Raw genomic sequence first — 12,864 nt, forward strand, 5'->3', positions numbered from 1 at the left:
TGGGACTGCTAACAGGGACAGGCTTTTTTTAGGGGTGATGGAAATGTTCTGGAATTAGATAGTGACGATGGTCACACAACACTGTGAATATACTCACTGAATTGTACACCTTAAAATAGTGAATTTTATGTGATGTGAATCATGTCTCAATTAAAAAACAATAGCAGATATAATAATTCTGGCCAAGTTTTGAGTTACTTCTTTGAGTTGGAGCTCCTTAAGAACATTCTTTATAGAAGAAGATACTGAGGCTCAGAAATATTTAATTATGTGCCCAGGTTCGCATAACTGCCAAGTGGTCGACCCAGGCCCTCCTGCTTTCCAAACCCCATGTGCACTGTGCAGTTGTGTTGTCAGTCACGCTAGTATCCTCGTCTGTAAGACGAGGGTATTAAAATGGGTCATCTCCGAGTTGCTTTTACAGTTTAATAACTGTGAAATGCTAGTTTCTTGGGAAGACTTCTGGGGATTAAAGTAGCAGGCCATCCTGAAGGTACTGACCCAGTGCCAAGGACAAAACAGAACCCTGGAAAAACAGAAGCATTCCTTTTACGTCCAAGTTGTCCTAGGTCTCCTGGACACTTACCATCAATCTGAAAAAACTCCCACCTGGAGAAGCAATTCCTTTACAATTGCTTTAGGGATTCGATCTTTTGCATTAGAACTCCGAGCAGTTTGATGGGTTCTGAGCAGAGACCTTCTTTTTCAGGGCTGAAAAGGCAGGCCCATTGACTCAAAGTTTAGGATCTTGGGTATTTCTACTCTTATGGAAGCTTCAAGAGCCTTGTGACCGAGATTATTTTATTCTTTCTGCAGATCCCACGCTCAACAAAACTACAAAGCCAGAGGAGTTTATCTTTAGTTTGGCACCCTCTCCCCGGGTCTCCAGACTTCCTAGCAATAAATAAGGCTCTGACACCTTCAGGGAACTCTGTGACAGGGAACTCTGGAGACAGGACACTCTATTTTATTCCTTCCTGGACACTGAGACTTCTAAGGTCATCCCAAAGACAAAGTGTAATGAATGAACTATGGATATCACAGCAAATTGGTGAGAAGACTTTTTAGGCAGAGGTAGTTTTCTTTTAATTCTTCCAATCACCTTATATGTAATGCTTCCCTCTCCATCCGTACCAAAATGACTTACCCAACTTTTCTAGCACTTTCCTAGCTAATTCATGCTTCCAAATCTCTGTTTCTATTCAAAAGAATGCCTACCCACCATTAGAATCTTTAAACTTCCAAGAAGTCTTTGAGAAAGAAGAAATGGAATACAATCCTGGTCCAGAAAATTAGGTCTTCTCTTCAACAACAACAGGTAAAATTAACCTTTTGGAGGCTTCTCTACCATGTAATTATTATTATTATTATTATTTTTTGGTTTCTTCCCAAAATGAAAAACTGTTTGCTGGCATGTAAAGTTATTAATTCAACTCAATTAAAATTTATTTGATTTTGATCCTCCCAGGATGGTCTTAAGATAAATGAGGAAAGATGAGCATATCCAGAAATGGAGTTCCAAATTCCAGCCTAGAGCCCTCCCTTTGAAATGTGTTGCTTTTCCTCCTTCACTTGCTCTTTGCAAGCATGTTTTGTGACTAAATTCCCTTCTACCTCCCTTTTCCCTCAAACTGTGCTTTAACAAAAAGAAAAAAAAAAACAAAGCAAAACCAAAACAAACAAACAAACAAACAAAAACAACAACTTTTGAGCACCTCCTGTTTCTTGATGATCTATCATAATTCTGGAGTCTGGGCTCTCTACGTATGGGAGGCCTAGGAAGGGTCACAGGGGAGGTTGGGTGCTGGGAAAAGCTAGAAGGATAAAGCTGCCGGGAGTCTGAAGGACCAGGACAGGCAAGCAGGAGATAAGAGAGAGGAAAAGACAGATAGGTATTGGAAGGCCAATGACGCACATTATATACCCATGCCCCAATTCTATCAAAAGAAGGCTTAGGGCAGCTGAGCAATTTTGATATTCTAGACTGTCTTGCCAATGTCCTCTGAAGAACCGATCTCCAGCTGCCTTTGAAAATCCTCTTGGGCATTTGGCCATCAACTACTAATGCCAGGTACATATGTGAACCCACAGAGGGGCGCTGCCAGGCAGAACCACTGGTGTATATGTGTGTGTAATTCAGAGTAAGTTGGATTGCCACCTCTGGGCATTGGCCTGTACTACAATGCCATGAAAACTCAGAACACATAACTCAGACAACATAAAAGAATTCTAGAACTCGGACTTTTCTGCAAAGCAGACATTCTTACTTCATCTGAGTAAGTCCGGTCCCCAGAATAGACAACAGGAGAGCAAACACCAGCTGCAAGACATTTCTAGATGAGTTCCTAGCATCGGTTATGAGTTTTACAGAATGGGACTAACTGCTGATAGCCACTCTAACACGGATGAACGGAGATCAGTTGTTCTTGCCCATGACTGCCTCTCACAGAGAGCAAGGGGAGGCTAAAAAGCAGTTTGTGGTCCTTTGAAAACCTGCTAAGCCTAATTAACCCAGAGGGCTGTCCGAGGTTATAAATCTGGAGGTTCCCAGAGGAGAACGGGTTGAGAGGAAGTGTTAAATATATACAGATTAATTTCCCAGTGAAGTCTTGGCTGGGAAACAGAGGGAGGCGAGCTCGGACAGCTCCATAAGAGGCGGTGGGAGGAGGAGAAACATTTCCTGGAGAATCAGATTCCCCAAGGTCAGTCTGTCTCAGGTGCTGCCTCCCAGCTACTTGGAATTTGGGACTTACTTCTCCCCGATTCCACAACCCTCCCTGGAATGAGCCAAACTTTCTTCTGGGGACTCTGTAGGCAGAACGTTTGGGCTGTCTATAGTGCTGAGAAGAGTGACTGCTATCCTGTGTGTTCACATGGCCGCTTTCTAATCAGCCCTGATTACGTGGAGGAAGATGGGGCTCAGGCACCAGTAAGGCGCTGAAAATAGACCAGAGTCTAGGCTTAGAGCATAAGGGACTGAACACCATATTCCAACTGCTATATGAGGGAGGTGACTGCCCAGTTCTGCTCATTCTTACCTCCTCATCCAGCATAAACAGCTGGGGTCAGCAACTCTTTCCTCTTCTCCCTCATTTGGGGCCAAGAACAGAGAGTATGAACACATGAATCTGTCCTCTTTTTATGAAATCTGTATTTAATTATTTTTTTTAATCATACAACTTGGATTTCCCAAATCCAAGTTTTGTTTCCCAAAACACAGGTCGGTAGTGAAAAATACGTACATTCTTAGGTATATAGGTATATAATAGATATATAAATAAGTATTTATTCAAGAATTTTTTTGGACCTATGATACAGTATTAGACATTCGAACTCAACCCAAATTATCAGCTGCCAAAACTTGCTACCACCATAGAGCTTAGTGGTCAAATTTAAATCATACCCATCTATCCACTGGGACAGAGATCCATGTTGCCCTGAAAGGAACTGGGGCACAGATGCTGAGAATTTGGCTACTGCTGTTTCTATGAATAATAAACGATCTTTCATCTTTGATCCCAGAATCTCATGCTTTCTGCCCGCATTCCTGAAACTGTGGCAGAACAACGTGGGTTAGCTTCCCAGTCAAGTAAAATCACGGTTCTTGCTTTGCAGCAGGATAATCCACACAGTAACTCAGTTTATAAGTGGTCCTGCTCCCCAACTTTGAATTTAGAGAAGGAACTTAATGATGTATCTTTTTTTGATACCAGCGAGTAAGAAATAAAAATAACTATGCATCTTAAACCAATACTGGGTCTTTCTTGAAGGCATATCAGACACAGGTGAAATATACTAAGAGGAGTAAGAGAAAAGGTAGGTGTTCTACCCTTTGATTCTACAAACGCTGATTAAATTCAGTGCATCGCCTCAAAGGTAGAAGCACATTTGTGTCCAGTCGTGTTAAGTGGACTCCCTTCTGCCCTTTCCCTACTTGAATTCCATTTCCTGCAACCCTTTGCTGCAATATCCACTTCCGTGCGGAAGCAGAGCTGGTTCTCTTTCTCTTTCCTGCTAAGAGCTTCTGGATATAAAGGGATTGGAGTGGTAGAGACACGGCAGAAAAACACTGGATAAAAAGCAGCTAAATCATGGAAAAAGTTGTTCTGATTTCCCAGCAATAAGGTATCATTGATTTTCGTATTCATCTTAGAAACTCACATCTCAAACTAACGAGCATGATTGAAATAGCTCCTATGCCAGGATGCACTACACATTTTCAACTCCAGTGTAGCTTTACAGCAAGGAAGCAGAGCTGTGGTCCTTTCCAATATACAGCAACAGGTTTACAAGAAGTTCCAGTTTTCCTCAAAAGTTTTCATGCAACTTATTTCTGCACAAATCAATGTGTTTTTTTAAAAAGCCACCATCTACTTTGTTGAAAACAGAAACTCAGAAGCTAAATTAAGTAGAAAATGCCTGATCAGTGATGAGAATGGACCTAATAAAACATACTACAGAGATACTGGCCCTTAAAAGAGAACTTCCAGGCTTCTCTTTGCAACTGATTGCATTTCTTTATTAAATTACTGTGAATGAATCAGGGTTTCTTATAACTATATGAGATCAGCTTGCAGCCTATACAGAATCAAATCAAAACTCTAGCCACATAGCTTGGCTAAGTCATCTTGATGACGGTCCCATTCCCCCCTCCCCCAGAGGGTGGTGGGGGCAGAAGGAATGCTGGGAAAGTCAGACTTTGCTGTGCATGAATGAGTCAGTCTCACCTCACGAGCGGAGAGATGAGCTCAGAAAATGTGCATGGGAGCTCATCACTTTTCTCTTTCATGACATGAGGTTGCTGCTTTTGTTGATAAAATCACTACTTGCCCATTACAAATTCATTCATTCATTCATTCATTCAACAAATCGTTGCCGAATACCTATCACACGCCAAACGCCGGGAGGCATGCGGGGGTGCGGCGGTGAACAAAATGATGCCTGTCTTTGTGGCGCTTGCTATCTGGTAGGGGAGACAGGCAATAAACAACGGATCTGTTAAAGCACCCTAGATCATATGTGAGAAGGTGAGACATGTTCTGGAAAACAGAGAACACAGGATAAAGAGGATGAAGCATGCCAGGAGCTGGAAGAGCCCGGTTGACATTTTAAGGGCTGCGCCTGAGGTGGCCCCACTGGGAGGAACACACCGAGCAAAGACTTGAAAAAGATGAAAGCGTTGGCCATGCCAATGCCTGGGGAAAGAGTGTTCCAGACAGAGGGAAGAGCCAGGGCAGGAGTGGTACACTGGAAGCTTGCCCGCTGTGTTTGAGGAATTGGAGTGTTGGAGACAAGGGGCGAGGGAGGAGGAGAGCGAGAGGAGACAGGGTAGCGGGGACTGGTTTCGGGAAGGCTGTACACGCTGCTCTAAAGACTTTCCTGTGAAATGGGGAGCAGTTTAGTTTGAAGCAGTGGAGTAATGTGATATGCGCTAGGTTTTAAAACGATCCCCTTTGTTCCCCTTTGTCCCTGTGTGGAGAATAGACCGGGACAGAGTCAAAGGTAGAAGGAGGGAGACCAGACGGAAAACCATCTTCCAAAAATTCCAGCAACAGCTCCGTGAGAAGCCACGGGGATGGTAAGAAATGGTGAGACTCCTGATCAGTTTGGAAGACCGAGTCAACAGCCTGCACTTTGGGAACTGACAGACGGTGTGAGAGAAAGCGAGAGGTCATGTATGGTGTCTAAGTGTTTGGCTTCAGCAACAAGAAGGGCAGCGCTGCCTTCACCTGAGCTGGGAGAGCCGCCTGTGGGGCTGGGGGCTCTCGGACCGATGCTGAATGCGGAGAGCCATTCTGGAGTTCGGTTCTGGACATGTCGAGCTTGAGATGATATCTAAATCTGGATTTGGAGCAGAGGACTAGTCTGGAAAGAGAAATTTGGGAGATGCAAGACTATGAATAGTATTTTAAGATCCCAGAAGATAAATTCCTTCGGGGAGATTTTCTGGGTCCGAGGTTCTTCTTGCTGGACAAAAGCATATCCAAGGGTTTCCTACGTAATTCTAATCTGTCCTCTTGAAAGGCGTAACAATTTAGAATCCCAGAAGTAGTGCCTTAGAGAACTGTTTGTTCCTGAATATTGTCACTTTTTAATCTTGGCCAGCATGAAAGTCAAAACCTACCTCATGTCATAATTAGCAAATGATGACTAGTGAGGTCAAAATTCTTATTAGTCACTTGCTTCTGTAAAAATTGCCCTCTTACTTACGCCCTCTTTTAAAAAAAAAAATCTTCATATTTGTACCCCCCCTAGCATGGTGGCTGTCACTTAATAAGCATTATAATAAAAATGACAGGTCAATGAGAATTTCTATTAAAAATTCTTTTAAAAAATGACTTTGAGGCAACTTTGCACAGCATATAATTCATCCATTTTAAATGTACAATTCAGTATTTTTAGGACATTTATCAAGTTGTGCAACTGTCACCATAAATCAGTTTTAGAATATTTTCATGACCCCATTAAGACCCCTCCTGCCCATTAATGCTCATTCCCCATCCCAGTCACCACTTTCTTTCTATAGGGCTGCGTCTTCTGGCCATTTCATATAGATGGAATCATGTAATATGGGGTCTTTTGTGTCTTGCATCTTAAAAACAATTCCTTTTTTACTAGGTTCTTAGTCACCAGTCTCTACCTCCTTATGCATTCTCTGACATTTGCCCCTTACGAAATCTTGATTCATGTAGACATGCCCTTCTGATGGTATCTCTCTCCCTTTCCTTGAGATCATACCCAGTTGTCCTGAGGAGATTGCCCTCATGGACCTGCTAATACCTCCCCTACCCTGCCCTGTGTCTTCTGCCACCATACTCCCCACTCCTTCTAGTTTAGACTATGGAAACCCCTGGTAGCCTCTCCTATCTTTAAAAACCCTCGTGTGACTGCACTTGAGTACGTACCCCTTCCCATTTAGTCTCCTAGACTTTTCCCCACTGTTCCACTGATATCATAAACCAGATCTGCCCCGGAAGGAAATCTTTCTAGGGCACCTGGGTTCCTTAGGCGGTTGAACCTCCAACTCTCGATTTCAGCTCAAGTCATGAGGTCAGGAGCCTCACTTCAGGCTCTGCTTGGTGGAATCTGCTTGAGATTCTCCCTCTTCCTCCCCCTCTACCCCTCCCCCTGCCACTCTCTCTAACATAATACATAAATCTTGAAAAAAATTTTTTCCTCATTAACAGTAACTAGCCAAAAGCTCCAAATATCATGCTAATGTAGTAGTATATAATATGTATCATATGTTAATATATTCAAGTTACTACATATTCACATCAATAGCATTTCATTTTTAATTTTCTCCATGCTATTTTTGTCCAGGCCAGGTTACCAAGACAAGATTATTATGAGACCCAGAGTCTGTTCTGTACTGCCTTTGTCTGGAATGCTGCTAATAAGCCTTCCATAGCTTCCCTATTCCTTGCTCCCTGGCCAGCAAAAGACATTTCATATCACAGAGCTCTTTGCTAGGATGTGCCCCTGAGAGCCAAAGATGGGCCAGGTCTGAGACACACACAAAACAGGGAAGCTTCTGCCTGTCTTGAGTCTTGCCTGACCTCCAACTTCCCAGCCTTGCTCAGTGCATTTCCTAGAGCAATTCCTATGTTTCCCTCTGTGTGGTGCTGCCCTTGGCCTTGCCTGGAAAGAGGCTATGATCAAGGTACAAAGATACTGAAGCCACACCGTGTCCTAGAGATTATGTTCAATTTGTTTTTTTTTTTAGCTTCAAGGCCACCAAGCCCTAAGAAATGTGTCAAAGATGACACAGAGGGGCGCCTGGGTGGCTTAGTGAGTTAAGCTGCTGCCTTTGGCTCAGGTCATGATCTCAGGGTCCTAGGATCAAGCCCCGCATCGGGCTCTCTGCTCAGCGGGGAGCCTGCTTCCCCCTCTGTCTTTGCCTGCCTCTCTGCCTACTTGTGATCTCTGTCTCTCTGTCAAATAAATAAATAAAATCTTAAAAAAAAAAAGAAAACATGACACGGGGACTCAGTTCCATATTGCCCTTGCTGCCACTTCCATGTCCCTCCATGGTGAAAGCCACCGGAAGCTGAGACTTAGTAATACACATTCTTCCTTTCTTTCCCTCTTCCCTAAAACCAGCTGAATCGGCGAGTTCACAACAGCCACTCATCCTCAAACTCCCACACTGCACAATTCACAAGGCAGCCACCCTTCTCCCCTTCCCTAGAGGTGATGCTAAAAGAAGGGGTCTACACATCTCACAACGCACATGAAGCTACTCACACACATTCAAGCACTGATGAAATGTCTGGACCCTCCAGTTTCCTCCCCCTTCAAAGGGCTCCAGCTCCATCTTGAACCAATTTCCTCGGCTTGCCTCAATCCTTCCAGGGTCTGTTCCGCGGGCTTGGCCAGAGCCTGCCCTCACCTCACGCCAAGGCTGGTTTCGCTTATGTCAAAACAGCTTCCATCAAGATAGTGGGCTTCTTTCCCAAGTTTTGTTCACTGTTTTGAAGTCGGCAGAGAAGAGATACTTAAGAAATTGCAAGATGAGTACCTCTATCGGTGTGTTCCAGCGAATGTCACGCACTGTTCTTCTCTTCAATCTCTTCTCTACAGTGTACTGAGACTTTTTTAAAGCCTAATTTTTCTCTTTTTCTTTCTCTTCCAAGGCTCTCTGGCAGGCAGTGCTGGGCTGGACAGGTCTCATAATCTACAGAAGTTCCTTTACACTGGCTTTGTAAGTTTGGCAACATTTCTCCTCTAAGCAAAGGGATGCTCCTAAGAAGCTAGGTTTGTTGGATATTTTCCCTCTTGTTCATCCATCTGCATGAGCTTCTAGGACTCCTCTTGGTTTGGAGGACTTCAAATGCAAGAAAGCCAGAGCAACAGAACCCTGGCCTAGAAAAACAGATAAGCCAAGTCCTTACAGATACGGATAGAACAATTAAAAATCTTGGCTTCCAATCCGTGCATTCTTCCTAGTGACCAATGCGAACTGTGGCGTCACGGACTATCTCTGTGGCCCTCGCTTCTTAGTGCACGTGCAGACAAGGGACATGCAGAGGCATTTGTACTTATCTACTGAGATTTTAAAGATAACTGCAAGTTAAGCCTTAAAGAAACCTTAAATTATTGGATGTACAAGTATCGACGCTGATACAAAAATGTAAAACTTGCTTCTAATGGTGTGTTTCTTTTTCTTTTTTTAAAAAAATTATTATTATTTTTTGAAGATCTTATTTATTTATTTGACAGAGATCACAAGTAGGCAGGGAGGCAGGCAGAGAGAGAGAGCAGGAAGCAGGCTCCCTGCTGAGCAGAGAGCCCAATGCGGGGCTCAATCCCAGGACCCTGAGATCATGACCTGAGCCGAAGGCAGAGGCTTAACCCACTGAGCCACCCAGGCACCCCTAATGGTGTGTTTTTATTAAAAGTTCCCAAAGCTAACGTGAGTTACAACAGACAAGGGGGTGAATGCAATATGAAGTTGTAACTACATGCTGTGTACGGGGTTAACGACACACACACTTTACCTCGTTTCAGTAGAAAGCAACCCTGTTAAGATTGACATTATGAGTCATGTTGTAGAGAGGAGCAAATGGGGGCTTAGAGAGAATAACTTGCCCAAGGTCACAGAGCTGGCAGGCGTGGCAGGGATTCAAATTCCCATTTGACTACAAACAATCCCAGTCCGTGACCTTGGGATTCCCTGTGGCGAAGCCCCATCCTCATGCTGGGTATTATGATAAGGTGTAGATGAAGGAAAAGAGCTACAACTTCTAACAGCCAAGAGAAACCTCTCCCGACTTTCATATCACAAGGGATTCCATTTCCCTGGTATGTTAACACCCAAATATGTGCTACACCCATAAGAAAAGGGCCCCCAGGGAAAACAAGAGGTATTTCCAGGCAAGCCCAAAAGGCAGGTTAGTATTTGGGAGGGGTAGGGTGGTTTCTTGGGGTGTGGGTAGACGTGGCCAGCTCTAATTCCATTCCTCGGGTATGAGCTGAGACAGTCCCCAAGATTTCTGGAAAAGTAGAGGCAATACTTGCTTCCATTAGCTAGAATCAGAGGATTAAGGAATCAACTTGGCCCCCAGCTCAGCCAAGGCCAAACAAAATGGCTAAACCAGCTACGCCCTGCACTGCTGGCCTCTCCTTCAGGGGCATTCTGGAGCCCAGTCATCCCTCTCCCTCCCTACAGGGTCCTCACTCTAGATCAGTGCTTATCAAGCAGCACTATGCACGGGACACCTCTCCTTCCACGAGGAACGGCCCCTCCTGGTCGCAGGCGGTCCGGGCACACCTTCAGGCCCTAAGCAAGAGGTGTCTTAATATCATATTCTTTGTTCCTGTGGATTGTTCGTGGGAGATAATGTGCGGTCAAGTGACACGGATTAGAATACGGAAGAGGCAGGCAAATATCTGGGCTAAAGTAGGGCTCAGATGTCCCTTCAGTAAGGACTTGCCCAGCCGGTGAAGTGTGTTAGCTCAGGACCTCCAGCTGCGATCTTCATCAGAGTCCACCTTGGCTTTCAAGTCAAGGTCATGCTGGGGCAATTCCTGGCCAATGGTGAACGAGCTGGTATGGGGCCAAGGGCAGGGTGCCCTAAGATGGGCAACCTGGGTGTGAAGGTTATTTTGAGTTAAAAGACAATTAAAACTCCGTAGATTCAGGAAAAGCTCCTTACCTCCTCCACAACTGCCTAAAAAGAATTTAGATAGACAACCTGCTCCCAGAAGAGAGCTATCAGCATAGATAACTACATTATACTACGAGCTAGATATGGTGGACCCGGAGGAACCTAGCAAGGCCTGTTTGATCAAAGCTTCTACGTCCCATTGTTTCTGAGCGGCCCAGAAAACATTTGCTTACCAAACATTCACTCTTCTTCATTTTCCTGTGAATTGCATTCCTTACTTTTGAAATCCCAGACCCCTACTTCCTTCTGCTTAGTTCAGAATGATATATATACTTCATTGTGCCTGTCTTTGGACTTTACATGTCTGTGTGGATTCCTAGGATGCTATTAAATTTGATTTTCCCCTGTTATTATGCCTGATGTCATTCTGATTCTTAGTCTGGCTAGAAGGACCTTGAGATAGGATATTCTTGCTTCCTGACAGTGCGGAGATGAGGGCTGATCATTTCCACCCAGTGTGGGACTCCCCCAGGCATACTTGGCCTAGAACTCCCTGTTGGACAAACGGGCTTTGTCAGGGGGACAGCAGGGTGTGCGGCTCCCATGTCCAGTGCTGCTTCCTCCTGTTTCCTTTCACAGGTGTTATCCCCACAGACATTTCGCACTCTTAGCTCTAACTTAGCATCTGCTTCCTGGAGAACTCAATGTGAGTGAAGGCAATATAATGATATTAACAAAATATGTCCCCAAAAGGAGATGATGGAAAATATCAGTAGCCAAAGAAGGTCTGTTAGGGATGGGTAGGACTCAGCTAACTGGGTATAGAAGCAGCCAGCAGAGCGTTCTTGAGAAGATAAATTAGATGAATGGAATTCACAAAGATTTCCTTTAAACCTGTTGGCCAGTAGCAGGAAAAACCAAACGGCAAAAGGCTCCTTCTGTAAAGGAGCTCTTTTGGATTAGGACTCTCTTTACATTCACCCCCAGTATCAAGTATCTGGAGCAAGATTATTCTTGGTTCAGGTGTCAGCATTTCCACTCGGGCCTGTGGGCAGGACACTTAACCTCCGAGACTAACCCCTCAGATTCATAGACCTATGATGTCATGGGGAGGATTGCAGAGGATAACGGACTAAGCAGGCTGGTTTCCCGCTTGGCACATAATAAATGCCAGTGTCAGCTCCTTGCCTTTTCAGAAATTTGTTAGGTAATCACAGGTCGACCAGTTAGACCTGTCTGTTGCCCCTGTCCGGTCTCAAATCCTGGACAGGGCAACTCACAGAGGAGAGTGATCAAAGCTGATTCTACGGTCTGAGTGGAGCAGAGAGAACCACAGTCAAGACAGGGAAAAGGAGTCTCTAGAAAAATCAAATTCGCAGGGACAGGCAGAGACTCAGAAATGATTCCAAAACTGAAGATCTGGAGAGGCAGGGCAAATGTGTCTTAGACACAGAGCTCTCACAGGGAGGCATTCTGAGGGTCTCGTGGACCGCGGCGTGTGTGTCCTGCGTGTGCCGTGGGGGATCAGGCCAGCACAGGCAGCCAGCACCAACCGCAGGCCATCTTCTCTGCCAGAGAAAGAAGAGACACATGTCTTTCGGAACACAGACCAAGGGTGGCCTCTTGTTTTGCTTCCATGTCCATCTGGCTGGGGTCAAAGCAACTCCCAGAGCAGTTGCGAGCTTTCTGGCCTGACCTGAACTCTGAGGATGGTCCCTGAGCCCCTGGAACCGCCCCAGCACTCCGGGTGGAACCTGGGCGGTGGCCCAGCCCAAGCTGGGAGATGAGCTGACCCCTTGTATTTGTAAAACACGTGGGCTGCTTGCACCGACGCGAGCAACTGCCACGACGAAATCAGACGCACGTGCATGTGTGCGAGACAGACGCTGCCTCTCTCCGCACTCACTCCTTCCTGATGCACCTTTCTGCCGTTTCTCACAGGAATGTGGACAACCCTCCCTTTTGGCTCAGCCACCCCCTTTAAAAGGGATTCTTTCACTTTTTTGAGGCAGGGATTTCAAAAGCCCAATTGCTTTTAATATTAAATGTTCCAACATGTTACAATGCCCTTAGTGAACATTGTGATATTTTTTTAAATGTTTGGAGAGGGTCTCTGTAGACACAGGATTTCAGGTCCAGGGGAAAACACCCCTGGCATGAAGAGCCAACTCTGCTTTTGTATGAGGTGCAAACAGGTGTGGGTATTTGAGTCACAGGCATGTCTCAGAACATGAGGAACTCACTTTGTTACCAA

At 45.0% G+C, this 12,864-nt stretch overlaps 1 protein-coding gene across 7 annotated transcripts in view; it reads right to left on the reverse strand.

The window, feature by feature from the left end:
• Positions 1-12,864, reverse strand: part of PDZD2 (PDZ domain containing 2) — a 224,316-nt gene that overhangs the window by 95,683 nt on the left and 115,769 nt on the right. Inside the window, exon 1 of one of the 7 annotated variants that reach the window (XM_044233288.1) lies at positions 8,522-8,950. The exons of 4 other annotated variants lie outside the window; for them this stretch is intronic. Coding sequence is in view for 2 of the 3 variants with exons in the window: in XM_044233266.1 (XP_044089201.1) it covers positions 8,250-8,317 (68 nt within the window). In the remaining variant the exon portion in view is untranslated. Of the gene's footprint in view, positions 1-5,729; positions 6,030-8,249; positions 8,951-12,864 lie in introns of those variants that run through there. 2 more of the 7 variants (XM_044233266.1, XM_044233275.1) reach the window with 2 other exon arrangements.

Source organism: Neovison vison, chromosome 1 (assembly GCF_020171115.1).
Source record: "Neovison vison isolate M4711 chromosome 1, ASM_NN_V1, whole genome shotgun sequence".
NCBI lineage: Eukaryota > Metazoa > Chordata > Mammalia > Carnivora > Mustelidae > Neogale > Neogale vison.